Source organism: Mastigoproctus giganteus, chromosome 7 (genome assembly GCF_048544385.1).
Source record: "Mastigoproctus giganteus isolate SK-2022 chromosome 7, ASM4854438v1, whole genome shotgun sequence".
Lineage (NCBI taxonomy): Eukaryota > Metazoa > Arthropoda > Arachnida > Uropygi > Thelyphonidae > Mastigoproctus > Mastigoproctus giganteus.
In genome coordinates, this window is record NC_143581.1 from 4,736,794 (window position 1) to 4,752,691 (window position 15,898).

The 15,898-nt window shown below is 36.0% G+C and overlaps 1 protein-coding gene across 3 annotated transcripts in view; it reads left to right on the forward strand.

Moving 5' to 3' along the window:
• MYPT-75D (Myosin phosphatase targeting subunit 75D) overlaps positions 1-15,898 on the forward strand; it is a 264,758-nt gene that overhangs the window by 226,227 nt on the left and 22,633 nt on the right. For all 3 annotated transcript variants that reach the window (XM_090378617.1, XM_090378616.1, XM_090378618.1), the window contains 2 exons: positions 9,232-9,377; positions 11,295-11,398. In XM_090378617.1, coding sequence (XP_090234743.1) covers positions 9,232-9,377; positions 11,295-11,398 — 250 coding nt within the window. The remainder of the gene's footprint in view (positions 1-9,231; positions 9,378-11,294; positions 11,399-15,898) is intronic.

Below are 15,898 nucleotides of genomic sequence, written 5' to 3' on the forward strand. Positions count from 1 at the left end.
CCAAACTTCCTCTTTCTTAGTTATATTTAGGAAAAATACAAGTGTTGGCAATTTCTGTCTCATTGGATGAATGCAAGGCAGAAAAAATGTTTTGAATGAAAAGTATATTTGAGATTGAATGCAGAACACATTTCTTTCTTGTTAGTTTCTATATATAAATTAATATTAATTAGTAGATGTTAAAAAAATAACAAGAAACAATCAAAGAAAATAAAAGAAATAAAAAATATATTATTATTTTTTTTTTTTTCCAAGTACAGCTTGAAAATAATTCTTGAATTAGTTTATTGCTTATTGGAGTGGAAATGGGCATGAAAATAATCACTCATGAATATAAATGCAAAATTAACATAATTTTGCAAGAAATTGATCTGTGAATTCAACAAATGTTAAACAAAACTCATGGTTGACATTATTTCAATCGTAACCTTTTTGGTAAAAGAGAATTTTCTTATATCAAGTCTGTACTGTTCTTTAATTTAAGTGTATATTTTTCAGTTTCTGCTACTGGGGGGAATCCCATTTATTTAAATTTACTAGAGGCTCCCAAAGACATTTCCTTTTAAGACTTTGCAACCCACAATATTAAATTTCAATAAATAGAATATTTCTCTATATCAATAACCTTGTTGCTTTCCATTGCACCTTTTAAAGTGGAGCTGCATCCTTCCTGAAATAGGAATCTAAACTGTATACAATATAGGTTTGGATTGATGTAGCCTAACCAAGGCTCTATACAATAAAATAATTATCTTTTCATTCCTACTAGCTTAATTCCTTCATCATATGTAGAGTGTAGTGCGCTGTTCTGGTAGAAGTGGTGTTCTGTTACTTTGGATTGAACTTCATATCAGGTTGCATTATTACTCCCAAGTCTTTCTTGTTGTTCATTGCTTTAAGGTTGATTCTTTAGGTTGATTTTTTTCAAGTAATAAGTTGATCTGGGATTATTTCAAGATTGTAGAATCGTGCATTCCCAAATATTGTACTTTAACTGCTATTTTTCATACCAGTTGAATGATTCAGCTGGGTCTTATTGAAGCAGCATACCTTGGTTATTACTGCTATCATTCATCCAACCTTTGTATCACTGACAGACTTTGATCAAGCATAAAAATTTCTGTTCTAATATCCTCTTTCATTGAACACGAATTTACATCTAAAAGGCAAGAAATATGTTACTCATAATATCAGCAAAAGACTGATCAGATTTGGTCCACTGAAATAGATGACTAACTTTATACATAATTGACGAAAGGCTAAATTGGCTAAAGAAATAGTCAACATTACTTTAATGGAACATTTAAATGTGAATAACAGTTCTGCTAAGATGTTTCCATGAATTTTGAGTTAATAACAAAAATTAAGAATTAAATTTGCTCTTTTAAATGAAGTTCAAGAGTAGATGGTCTTTTCTATGAAACTATTGATGAAATATGGGTATTTTACAGTAGTCCAGGAACAAAATATCAGTCATCAGTAGAAGACTCCCTTAATCTCTTAAATCCAAGTATGCATGTCACAATTGATGATTAAAAACATTTTAGATTTTATATCAATATCGCTTTTAATGCATCCCTTATAATCAACCTGGACGTGCTTATATGGAAGTTAAGGGATTGTAAGAAGTTCGTTTTGCTAGGTTTACATAGGGCATGAACGTTAGCATTAGTAAGGCATATGATGCAAGAAAGCAAGCTTATACAGCATCAGCCAAAAAAAAGAAAAAACCCTTCTCATTTCATCCATCCACTCACTTCAAATGCTTTTCTAGTTCTGCCTATCTATTTAAGCTATCAACTTCTACAATGCCAGATGGAAGTTTGTTCCAGCAATCAACCACCTGCTGGCTAAAAGCAAACGTCCGCACGTCTATCCTATAACTGTCTTTCCTCAATTTGAATTTATGCCCTCTCAGGTGATTATTCTGAGCAAAAGGAAGAATCCCATCAGCATTGAGCATGCTCAAACCATTCAAGGCCTTGTACACCTCAATCAGATCACCTCGCGCAGGTGTCTAGTCTCCAGATACTGTAATTTGCAAAACTTAAGCCTTTCTTTGTAAGAGCAATCCTTTGTTCCATTCACTAATCTTGTTGCCTGCCCTTCTCTCTACTCATTCCAGCAGCTCTACATCCTTCTTAAAATGCCTCCAGACCTGTATACAGTAGTTAAGGTGTGGCCCAACCATTGCCTTATACAAGAGGATAATCACCTCTTTATACCTGCTAGAAAAATTCCTGTATATCATTGACAAAGACACCATGAGCTGCTCTTACAGACCATCTGCACTGCTCAGAAAACTTCATATTTGACTGCACAATAACCCCCAGGCGCTTTTTATTCTCTACCACTGTCAGTGTATTACCACACAGTTGATACGTTACTCTAGAGTTACTGCTTCCCATGTGCGGTACTTTACATTTGTCAATGTTAAACTTCATTTGCCACCTCTCAGCCCATCTGCTCAACTTTTCTAGATTATGTTGCAGTGGCACACTATCATTAGTACCAGTAACAACCCTGCTGACCTACCTATTGTCTGTAAACTTAGACATTAAGCATGATATACCATCATCAATATCATTAATAGAAAACAACAATGGACCCAACACTGAACCCTGAGGGAATCCACTAATAACATTAGTCCATGAAGAGCAGTGTCCATTGATTACCACTCTGTCTTCTCCCACTCAACCAACCCTTTATCCATAGCAGCAATTTGCATCCAATGCCACACTGCTCCAATTTGTGCAGCAGTCTTCCATGTGCAGTAGTATCAAAAGCCTTTCTAAGTTGCAAATATATGATATCTAAATTATTCTTTGCATCCAGTTCCTTTGTGACCACATCATAGTATCCAATCAAATTGGTCAGACAACTTCCCGTTAACAAACCCATGCTGTATTCGAGCTATAACGGAACTCTTGTCTAGATGATCCTGCAGTGCTTCTTTAACCAGGCATCCCTTAATTTCCCTGGAACAGAAGTTAAACTAACAGGTCTGTAATTACTTGTGTCACCCTTTGATCCTCCTTTGTGAATTGGGGTCACATTTGCACATCTCCAGTCCATGGGTACCTCCCCTGAGTCCAAGGAAACTCATAATTATAGCTAAGGGTTTGCTTACTGCCTTTGCCACATCCTTTAATATAACTGGATAGATCCCATCCACCCCAGGTGCCTTTCTATGTTTATCTTAAACAATTTCTACTTCACTTTGCTCTGAGTTATTACAAAATCATCTAGCTGACTGCCAGAGTTTAATTCACCTCTGGCATTCCCCTTCCTGAATAACTCCATGTGTGAATGTAGATGCAAAATACTCAGTTTTTTAGCTACCTGAGCAGAATCATCACCGTTGAACCATTGATATCAAGTGGATAAATCTGATTCATCCCCTTCCTTCTAGAGTTTACATAAGTAAAGAACTCTTTGTTGTTTTTCTTTGCATCCTTTGCCAAAGATTTCCTGTAATCTGCCTTTGCCTGCCTAACCTCCTCTGTGACTTGGTTACAGACCAGCTTATATCTATCACAGGCTTCTTAGCATTAACATTATTAGAGGCATATGATGCAAATGGTTATCATTGTTTGCAAATTTGTGGTTCTCGTGGGTAGCATAGTTGGTATAATCACCATCCTCCCCACATTGGGTGGAAAAGACCTGAGTGTGAATCTTGTCAATAATGCCAGGAATTTTTGGGGTCTTTTTCACAATGTGGTTGAGTTAGTCAGGCAAAGGTGGCATGGTGTTTTCTCCCAGAAACTCATTTTTCATCTAGCAAACAGAAAATTGACCACAGAAAACACAATTTACAGACAAATTTTGTACAGTTCAATATAGCCTAAGTTTCTGAATGTGCCTTAAACCCTGCAACAATGAATTTGTGCTGTACATAAATCCCTGAAATAGTTTGTTGGGGATGAATCATGAAAATATTTACATATGGATATACATGTACTGAACTAGACTTATTTACATAAGTCTAATTCAGTGGAATCATTAATGGAAGGATGTGTTCTTATGTGTGAAGAAATAGAAAGGGGCATTAAAATTGAAAGAAAGGAGAAGGCAACAACAGTGAGCTAGAATTGGTCACAGAGAGGACTCAACACTGTCAAGATCTAAAACTAAAAATCCTGGTTTTAAAATCAACATAACAATTTCATTCTTATTTGTCTTCAGTGGAAGCTTTCAATTTCTTATCAGCTTGAATTTTATTCATTTCCTGGTGGCATGAACTTCTTAAATTTTTAAATTTTATTATAACCTATTCTCTTCCAAGTGTTCAATATTTAATGTGTTGAAATTGTGTTCAGCTTCTTTGTATACATCCTGATTTCTGTATTTTTCATGCTGTTTTTCCACAGAATTTCACATCTCATACACTTTGCGATGTAAAAACTGAAGTTTCTCATTCTCTTTCATTATCAGTTCATTACCAGTTCCTAAAAAGGGTGACAAATCCCTTCCATCCAGTTATCGTCCCATTGCAATTACATCTACTCTTTCTAAACTAATGGAGAAATAAATTAACCGCCAACTCTTAAACTACCAACTCTTAAACCTTCCATCTGATCAACGATCGCCAGTATGGATTCCGTCAGTGTCGATCCACTGGTGATATTCTGGCTTATGTTATCCATTTATGGACTAATTCAATGGAAAGGTTCGGTGAAACACAAGTAGTTGCTCTTGACATCTCAAAGGCTTTTGATCGTGTTTGGCATAAAGGTCTTCTAAACAAGCTTCCATCTCATGGTTTGCCAACTGTTTTTTTGTAATTGTTTATCCAGTATACTCTCTCTCTCTCTGATCGCTCACTGAGGGTGATGGTAGATGGCTCTCTGACTTCTAACTTCTCCACTAAATGCCGGTGTCCCCCAAGGTTCAGTTCTTTCCCCCACTCTTTTCCTCTTGTATATTAATGACCTTCTTCCATTGACTGGAAATCCTATCCATAGTTTTGCCGATGATAACACATTGCATTCCACTTTCCATTTTGAGAAACCTTGTCCTGCTCAATCAGCTCCAACTTCTCGAAAATCTGCTACCAATTCCTTAAATGCCGATCGTCAGGTAATTCTCCAGTGGGGCAAAGTCAACTTAGTTGATTTCAACCCTTCTAAAACTCAGTCTTGTCTTATATCTCGCAAAAAGGATTCTTCTGCTGCTATGCTTATCTTTAGTGACACTCTGATTTCTAGGCAAAATGATATCTCTTTTGGGGATTACCCTGACTTCTAATCTCTCTTGGCACAAGCACATTACAAATATTGCTTCCTCTGCATCTAAAAAACTTGGTTTTCTCTTTCGCTCTCGGCGTTACTTTTCTTCCAAACAGCTGCTCACTCTGTACAAATCCGCCCTACCATGGAATATTATTCCCACATCTGGGGTGGTGCCCCCAAAACCTCTCTCCGGCTTCTTGATTCCATTCAGAAGAGGGCAGTTAGGTTAATTAATGATTCATCTCTAACAGAGTCTCTCCACTCGCTGTCTCATAGACGTACTGTTTCTGCTGCATGCCTCTTCTACAGATACTTCCATGGGCACTGTTCTTCTGAATTGGCTTCTATAATTCCCGCTCTCTCTTTCAAAACAGTCAGAATACGTGCCACCACCAGCCAACATCCGTTTTCTTTCCAACTTCAAACCCACAGAACCAACTTTTCATCTTCCTCATTTATTCATTCAACTGCCGTTTTCTGGAACAACCTTCCTTCATACGTATTTCCTGAAAATTACAATTTACAGAAGTTCAAGTCCAATGTCAACAAATCTTCTTTTGTCTTCTCAACCTCCAACCCAAGCACAGTACTAAGTACTATAGGTTTTAATACCTCTCGTGTTTGGGGTTCACATAAAAAAAAAAAAAAAAAATCAAATTAAGACTTTTTTTTTGTTAATGGGTATTCACTGCAATCGAAGTATCCTCCTGGCAAGATGCTTCAAGACAAAATATTTAAACGTGGTTTGATACCAAAATTAGTAATGTTCATAACCACAATTTGAATTGCATGTTTACATGGTAGTGAGCTAAATTAGGCATAAACCACAATTTGCCTCATCTAAATCTGACTTTACAATCAAAACTGTTGATCAGGCTAATCATTTGGAAATTTAGACAGTTAATGGGTTTTAAGGATACATCTGTTGGCTGTTAATATGCATAATTACAGCAGAAGTATATGGAGCATCACTCAGTACATATCAGTTAGTATTATTTGAAAATGACCCTTCAGAACCACTTCTCAGATAAAGTAATTTCTTACTGCTCTCTTATAAGCAGACTCATTTTTTTTGGGCTTGATATTTGTTGACTTATTCGGTGTGTAGATGTTGGCAGGTTCTGTTAGTGTAGTCAGCTGCATATGGTGTTTCATGAATGATATTGATATATGCCTTTTCAAATCTCATGCTGTAATGGATTTATAAATTTCAGTATTCTACAATTGCAGTTTGCACCTGATGGCAGAAGATAAGTTTCCATTGTTATCCATAATTGTTTTGCTTTTGCAAATTTTTTTTACTTCAAAGTAAAATAAATAATCAATTATTTATTTATATCTGATCTCCCATTTTCTTTCTCCTTTTACATGCCTAAAGCATCTTAAGTTTGGTTTTTTTTATTATAAATATTTTTTGTTATTTCCTCAATTGTTTTATGGTCTCATTTTATTTGTTCTAGGCACAATATGGCCTTAGTAGCACTTGTGCCATTAAATAACATATCAACCAACCGTATATTTGTTCTCCCTCTCTTAATTCTGCAGATTTTTATATTGATCAATTCTTTTATTTCTTACACAGCTCTCAACTGTATATGTTTAAACTAGGATTAAAGTAAGGTGTTTTAATCTGGTTAAATGAATTTAATTAGCTTCCTCCTTCACATATTCTGAGGTTTATTCACATGCTTAACCTGTTCCTAGATACTTAAAATTACTGACAGTTCAAGTTTTTTACTGTTTTTGTCTGCATCTAAATTTTTCCCATCTTATTCACTTTCTTAACTTTTATGTAATAATTTTGATGCCGAATTCTCAGAAACCTTTATCTATTTTATTCAAGAATGCTTGAAGATCCTGAAAGTCATTGTTTAATAGCACAGTATCATCAGTAGTATCAAAAGTAGTCCAGTGTTTTTCATCTCTCACACTAAATTTCATAACTTAAATTCTTTTATTAAAAATTCTTTGAAAATTATAAAAAATGGAAAAGCAGTGCAACCCTACTTCATTCTAATGGAAATACAGTGCAACCCTACTTCATTCCAAACTATTATCGTGTACTTCTTTTATAAACTTTTTTTTATAAATTTTTTATGCCTTTTTAAAAGTCTTTGATGCATTTTTAAAAACTAAAAGAGAATATTTATACATTCTTTTTGACATGCTTTTAATGATTAGATTCTAAATATGAGTTCTTGTTATATTTTATGGCATTTTCTGTAATGTCTTGATACAAATATTTGATTCTGTTTTGATAATATTCATCAATACTTCTCTAAATTACTTGCATAAATTTTATCTGGTACTCTGAGGAGTAAAAATGCTTTATAATTGCTACTTCCATTTTTTTCCTTTATTTTCCTCCTCAATAGTCTGCTTACTGGAACTGTTCCTTACTTTGCTTGTCTGGAACTTGACCTTGGATTATGCAGTATATTCCAATAAATTAAAAGGGTGTTAAATCCCACCCTTATTTTTGGTTACCATAGTTACTGTTTTTTAACTTCTGAGATTTTTATATAAAATTCTGAAACATTTTTCAACCTTTCTGATATGCATTTCCATATCTTTCTCAAAACCTTGCCAATATTTTTCCAATGGCTCCTTTGCAAAAATAGATTTTATAAAATCTGCTTTTATTTATATTCTAGCAAGGATTCGTCAGTTTTCTCTAACTAAATTTCTTACTTTTTTTTTTTTTTTTTTTTTCTCGGTTTACCCTTCTAACTTCTTGGATCTGTCATGACATTCTCAGTTTCTTATCTTTATAGGCATCTTCACATATTTTTATGGCTAACACCAAAGTTTTTTTTTTTTTTTTTTTTTTTTTCTGTCCTTCATTTAAGTCTGTTATACTTCTTTTATGTGAAATTGCAGCTGTCTTTATACTGAAATACAGTATTCGCAATTCAGATTACATGGTTTTTGCGAAATTCTACAATTTTTTGCATAAACTATATATTTTTTTTATCATTATTATTAGGATTACCTTCCCTCCCCCTTAAGATTTTCTTTAAATACCTCTGTAGATATACAGTACTTATCATTTTTTACCCCGCTGTTTAAATCTCCAACCAGTATTAATCTTTCATTGTTATCAGTTTCTACTACTTTGTAGGATGCTTAACTCTATTTAATCTTTTTTTGTGGCATCGACTGGTCCACATGCACCAAAGTAGACAAATCTCATCACCTAGTTTTCCAATTTAAATTTTGCCCACATAACTCTACTCAATAATCTCTAGTGCCAGTTAAACTTTCTTCCAAACTAGTTCTGAAAAAAAAGAAAAAAAAAAAAAAAAAAACTATTGCCACACATTTCTTTCACTGTATTTAACTTCCAGAATAATTACTTTGATTAATGTTTAGCTACAGCTCTTCTGTATTCAAGATGTGGTTTCTGTACCCACTATTCTGATATCATATTGACTTCTCCTTCTAATTCCACTTCTTTGCTGTTTAAGCTTCTGATGTTGATGGTATTTATTCTAATGGCCATTTCAGTAACATAAGTGTGACAAGCACAGTGGCGAGTTTGTTGACCTGGGCTGCCCAGCCAATAGAAGTTTTGATTGTTTCATTCTACCACGATAAGGTTATAGCCTATAATTTATCCAGCGTGGTTTTTTTAGTCCCATACTGAAATGCCAGTCTTGTTTTTTTCAGTCACTGTTTTGCTAGCGCCCTATTAGCAGGCTACACAATGAGAAGATGCAGGATTAGTGTTTCCTCCTCGTTGTTAGCCAGCCTCAAATCCTTCTAAAAATTGACCTCAGAAAATCCATATAAATTTTAAGCTTCTACAATGAGTAATTGCTAAGATATAGATCCATATACCAGAAAATATTTTATCATCATTTGCAATTACTAGTGGAATCCTTGGACAGTTGCACTTTCATTTAAATATTGTAGGAGGCTTTCTTATCCTAGTCCGAATATATACAAGATGTTCTCATTCTTGCCTTTTCTTTTTCTTTTTTTTTTCTTCCTTCAGTGTTGTATAGATGATAGTGAAGAAATGATGAGGCTTCTTATAGAATTCGGTGCCAACGTAAATGCCAAAGACAGTGAACAGTGGACCCCTCTCCATGCTGCAGCAACATGTGGACACTTGCACCTTGTGAAATACCTCATCAGCAAGTAAGCTGTGTTTAAGAAAATAATATTTATTAGTTTGAACTTCCAACACAGATCACAAAGCTGATAGATTTGAAATGCTAGTGGTGTTGAAACACTGACATTTCAAAATGACAGTCTTGTGATTTCATATATCTCTGTTAACCATTTATGTTAACTATGTGTTTCAGGTGTAATATTCCTAATAAAAAATTTAGTAATCATCTTTTCTTATTTAAAGAATTCTTGTGAAAAGAATATATAAATGAAAATAGTTTATGTATATAAACTGTCCAGTAAAAATATTATGACTACCCCCATTTTTAGCAATTGGCCATTCCTTCCCACATGGTGATGCACATTGCAGTGAGAACCTGTAAATGTGATACTGCAGGTTCTTGGCATGCAGTCCATACAAGATTGATGAGAACAATGGATCTGATCAAAAGGGGATGATTGTTCACGGAGTGCTGTGAAGAATTCCAAGAGTGTATGGATAAGGGACAGAGCAGCAGTTGCTGGGCCAATGACAGGCACCCACATCTCACCTCATTGATAGTTGTGGTGAATGTAGGTTGTCCTGCCTTGTGAGAGCCAACAGACAGGATATAGTGGAACAAATGACCGTGGACTTTATCCAGGGGATAACCAATGGTGTTCCCACTATCCAATGAACCAAACTTTGTATAGGCTTCTGGAGTAGGTGCTTGGTCAAGATATACCCATGCACAACTCCAGAAGTATGCATCTGAATGGCATCATTTGCGACTGGGAAAAAAAATTCTTTCCTAATAAATCAGTTTCCTGCTATACCATTTAGGAAGGTATGGTGAAACTGTGGAGAGGAATTAGTATTATAGTATTTGCCATACGGTGCAAGAAAGCCATAGGCTTTTGTTGCCCTGCCAAAAAAAAAAAAAAAAAAAATCTTCCCTCCTCACACAGGTAACTATCCGGTAGATCTTTGAATTTATTCAAACTGTCAGCCTCAACTACCTATGAGGGCAACTTGTTCTGGCAGTCAACAACTCAACCTCAGTCAAGTCACTTTGTGACCTGATTGAGGTTGAGAGTTGGTCTGGACATACCAGGGATCCTAGTTGTACTATGCTGCAAATCATGCAGCAAGTCCATTGCAGATTGGGTGGGCACAATTCAGTGATCACTGAATTGTGCTCTGGATTACATTGAGACCACCTGAGTGGAAGGCTGCAGCAAACAGCCTTCCGTCTCCCTGTAAATATGTAGAGCTCTTTCTGATGGAAGTCAAGTTTCTGTATGAATCGGCATGAAGAACTCATTCTAACAAGATTGCATATTGGACATCTCACACACTTGTACTTAGTCACAAAAGAAAATCCTGGAGGATTTTCTTTTGTTGTCAATTCACTTATAGAATGTCCACCATACCATATGGTGTCACAAATGGCCTTGCATCTTCGTGTAAGTATGCAGGACTCCCTAATTTTATTGCAAATCATAGGCGATAATTCTAACATTGTCAATGTATTTACTTTTTAAAACTAATAGGAACTTTCAGCCACATAAATCATGATTAATACCAATAGTTAGGCACAATATGGCCAAAGTTGCTTTTATGGCAAAAAATCCAAACAACCGACCAACCCACCCAGTTCTCGACTTGTGCATTAGATCACTAAGCTCTATATATTTTCTGTGGCTTGAAATGGAATTCCTTAAGCAATAAGACTTTTCATTCAGTTTTGATTCTTATTTTAAAAATAGTTGGTGTTGCTAAAGCAGGCAGTTAAGCTTATGATAACATTGGAAATTTACCAAAAGATTGAAACATGTTTTCCTAATTTTATTATAATTAGTAAACAGCACTGTAACTGACATTTTAGGCATTTATTTCATTGCCATTGACAATTTTTAATTGGATGAAACTAATTGGTTAATGACTTTCTTACTGTATTATAGAGGTGCTGATGTGTTATCAGTGAATGCAGATGGAAATATGCCATATGATATTTGTGAAGATGAATCTACTCTGGATTACATTGAATCAGAAATGGCTAAACGAGGTAAAATATTTTAAAAGAATTGTGTTTATAATGCACAGATATTAAAACTTTTTTTTTTTCTTTTTTAAACCATTTTTACTCTTCTTTTTGAGAATTTAAAGTGCCTTGATTGTAATGTTCCACAGTCACAAAAATATGATGCACTTGGTAAGTGATATTACAAGTAGCAGCAAAAGTGGGCATTATGTTTCTTGTGAAATTTTAATCTTTCTGAAATGTTTTAATGATTTTATGCACTTAAGTGCTTGAAAGTCATTTAAATGGCATGGAAATATTTAAATGAAATACAAACAGTGATAAATACATAAGTAACACATATGTGGTTCTTGAAATTATATCATTTTGTGAGGAACCTTGGAGTTAATTTCTGTATTCGTGAAGGGGCATTGGCAGGTAAGTAACTGTCTGCACCTCCAAATATTGTGCAGGGTGCCCAGACCATCACCATAAGTTATTAGAATAGGAAAGGAAAGATGAGCCAGGTGAGGCTGTTGACTCAATGCTCCTGTATTTATAGTACCTCTGAAGAGTAATTATCATTGTTCTAATTAGATATTTCCAAATTTTGTGGAAGGATTCAGTTCTCGTGGTTAAGAATTGCTGATTTCAGATGAAACTGCTAAGACTACTAGCGACCAAGTTTTATTTTGCTGTTTTAGCAAAATGTGATTCTATCAAAGCATTTCTGAATGCATGCAAAGTTTCATATATCTGTAAAAGTATAGATATTTTATTGTACAAGTTATTCCCGATTCCATTAAAATCAGTTTCTTCCAACGGTTATTTGGCACAACTTTGATCATTTGAATGAAAAAAGCAGAATGACTTAACGTACTGCGTATATTATGAAATAGATGTTGAAAGTATATTGGTTTTACTAAAATAAAATAAAATGTGTGATTAGTTTAGGATTTAATGCAAGCATGCATTAAGATCTCTGAGAAATTGTTTAGTGAAAACCCCTTTTCACTTGGCTGAAGTGTTTTGTCGGCACTTCAATGATTAATACTTACATTTCATAGCATTGTGCGATCAGATACGTAATTGTGTGGCAGTTGAAGTTTAACATTGACAAATGCAAGGTAGTGCATATGGGTAACAGTAATCCCAGATTAAGATACCAACTATGTGGTACTACACTGAGAATAATGAAAAATGAAAAAAAACGTAGGGGTAATTTTAATTGTGCGGTCAGATATGAAGTTCTATAAGCAATGCAGACAGGCTGCCAGGACAGCTCATGGTGTTTTGTCAGCGATATACAGGAATTTTCTAGTAGGGATAAGAAGGTGATTATCCCTTTGTACAAGGCCATGGTTAGGCTGCTTCTTGAAGGCACCTCTGTAGCCAGGTGGGCAGAAGCAGCAGTGCTTAGCACACACTTCTTGATTAGACTGGGATTCAAGCCCGTGACCACCAAATACGGAGGATGTGGAAAGGTCAGGGAATGACCACTGCATATCCCCGGAGCAATATGGCCTTAGTTGCTAATGCTCCTAAAAACCAAATAACAAACAAATAAAACAGCTGCTTCTTGAGTACTAACATACAGCTCTGAGGGCCTCATTTTAGGTAAGATGTACATCTGCTGAAATTGGATGCAGAGAAGGGTAGTGAGATTGGTGAAGGAAATGAAATGGTGGTCTTACCAGTGTTTCATTTCCTTCACCAATCTCACCAGCTTCCTTCACCCAAAGAAAGGCTTCAGTTCTGTAAATTGCAGTCTCTGGAGATAGGCACCTGCAAGTTGATCTATTGAGGTGTTTAAAGCTTGAATGGATTGAGAAATCTCAATTTTTATGGCATTCTTCCTCTTGCTTAGACGACACACATGAGGGAATATAAATTCAAGTTGAAGGATGGTTGCAGGATAGATGTGGGAAGGTTTACCTTCAGTGTCTGGGTAGTTGGTTGTTGGAAAAAAAACTTCCATCAGTTGTTGTGTGGAAGTGGGTAGTTTGAATAAATTCAAGGAAGGACTAGTCAAACTATTGGAGGGGATGGACAGTTGCTGTGGGAAGCTTTTTTTTTTTGATGCTTTCTTGTATCATATGCCACTACTAATACTAATTCTATGGGAGGGTGAGGGTAGATATTAATGTACATATACCAGTAAAGGAAATGGTTAGAAACTTTGTTTTAGAGATTAGCATTACCAGAGGCATGATGCAAGAAAGCAAGCTTGCACAGCATCAGCCAAAAAACCCCTCAAATTTACTCATCTACTCAATCCAAATACTTGTCCAGCTCAGCCTTTATTTAAGCTCACTGTTCTAGCAATCAACTACCCACTGGCCAAAGGCAAATTTCTATTCTACAACTGTCTTTCTTCAGTTTGAATCAATGTCCCCTCAGGTTCTTAAACTGAGCAAGGGGAAGAATCCCATCAGCATTGAGTTTGCTCAACCCGTTCTAGGCCTTAAACATCTCAATCAGATTATCTCGCATGTGCCTAGTCTCCAGCACTGCAATTTGCAGAACTAAAGTCTATCTTGGTAAGAGCACCCCTTTGTTCCACTCACCAATCTTGTTGCCCTTCTTTGTACTCATTTTAGCAACTCTACATCCTTCCTAAAATTAGGCCTCCAGACCTGTACATAGTATTTAAGGTGTGGCCTGACCATTCCCTTCTACAACGGGATAATCACCGCCTTGTCCCTGCTAGCAAAATTCCTATATATCATTGACAAAGACTCCATGACCTGCTCTGGCAGCCCATCTGCACTGTCAGTGAACTTCATATTTGACTGCATGATTACCCCCAGGTCTTTTTTACTCTCCACTTCCCTCAGTGTAGTACCACACAGTTGGTACGTTTCTTTTGGGTTACTGCTACTCATATGTAGTACTTTGCATTTGTCAATGTTAAACTTCAGTTGCCACTTCTCAGTTCATTTGCCCAACTTTAGCTCAGCATAGGCATATGATGCAAGAAAGCAAGCTTATGCAGCATCAGCCAAAAAAAAAAAAAATGCTCCCATTTCACCCCTCCATTCATTCCAAATATCTTTCCAGCTCAGCCTTAAATTTATTTAGGCTTTCAACTTCCACAACAAAACATGGAAGTCTGTTCCACCAATCAACCACTTGCTGGCTAAAGGCAAACTTATGCACATCTATCCTACAACCATCTTTCCTCAATTTGAATTTATGCCTTCTCAGGCAATTATTCTGAGCAAGAGAAAGAATCCCATCCGCATTGAGCTTGCTCAAACCATTCAAGGCTTTATACACCTCAATCAGACACCGTAATTTGCAAAACTTAAGCCTTTCTTCGTAAGAGCAACCCTTTGTTCCATTCACTAATCTTATTGCCCTTCTCTGTACTCATTCCAACAGCTCTACATCCTCCTTAAAATAAGGCCTCCAGACCTGTATACAGTACTCAAGGTGTGGCCTGACCATTGCCTTATACAAGGGGATAATCACCTCCTTATCCCTGCTAGAAAAATTTCTGTATATCATTGACAAGACACCATGAGCTACTCTTGCAGACCGTCTGCACTGCTCAGAAAACTTAATATCTGCCTGCACAATTAGCCCCAGGTCCTTTTCATTCTCTATCACTGTCAGTATGGTACCACAGAGTTAGCATTAGTAGAGGCATTTGATGCAAGAAAGCAAGCTTATGCAGCATCAGCCAAAAAAAATAAAATAAAATAAATAAAAAAAATAACCACTTCCACTTCACCCCTCTGTTTGTTCGAAATACCTGTCCAGCTGAGCCTTAAACTTATTTAGGCTTCCACGACAAGGAATTAATCAACAAAAATTATTCAACTTCCACGACAAGGGATGGAAGTCTATTCCAGCAACCAACCACCCGCTGGCTAAAGGCAAATTTCCTCACGTCTATCCTACATCTGTCTTTCCTCAAGTTGATACATTACTCTGGGATTACTGCTTCCCATATGTAGTACTTTACATTTCTCAATGTTAAACTTCATTTGCCACCTCTCAGCCCATCTGCTCAACTTTTCTAGATCCTGTTGCAGCAGTGTACTGTCATTAGTGTCATTAACAACTCTGCCAACCTTCGTATCATCTGCAAACTTGGACATTAAGCCTGATATATACCATCATTAATAGAAAACAACACTGAACCTTGGGGGAATCCACTAATAACATTAGTCCATGAAGAGCAGTGTCCATTGATTACCACTCTCTGTCTTCTCCCACTCAACCATCCCTTTATCAATAGCAGCAGTTTGCCTCTCCAATGCTACACTGCTCCAATTTTGCAGCAGTCTTACATGTGCAACAGTATCAAAGGCTTTTCTAAGATCCAAATATATGATATCAAAGTTATTCTTTGCAACCAGTTCCTTTGTAACTACATCATTGTATCCAATCAAATTAGTCAGACAAGACTTCCCCTTAACAAACCCATGCTGTGTCCGAGCTGTAACTGAAGTCTTGTCTAGATGATCCTGCAGTGCTTCTTTAACCAGTGTAAACATTAATTTCCCTGGAACAGAAGTTAAACTAACAGGTCTGTAA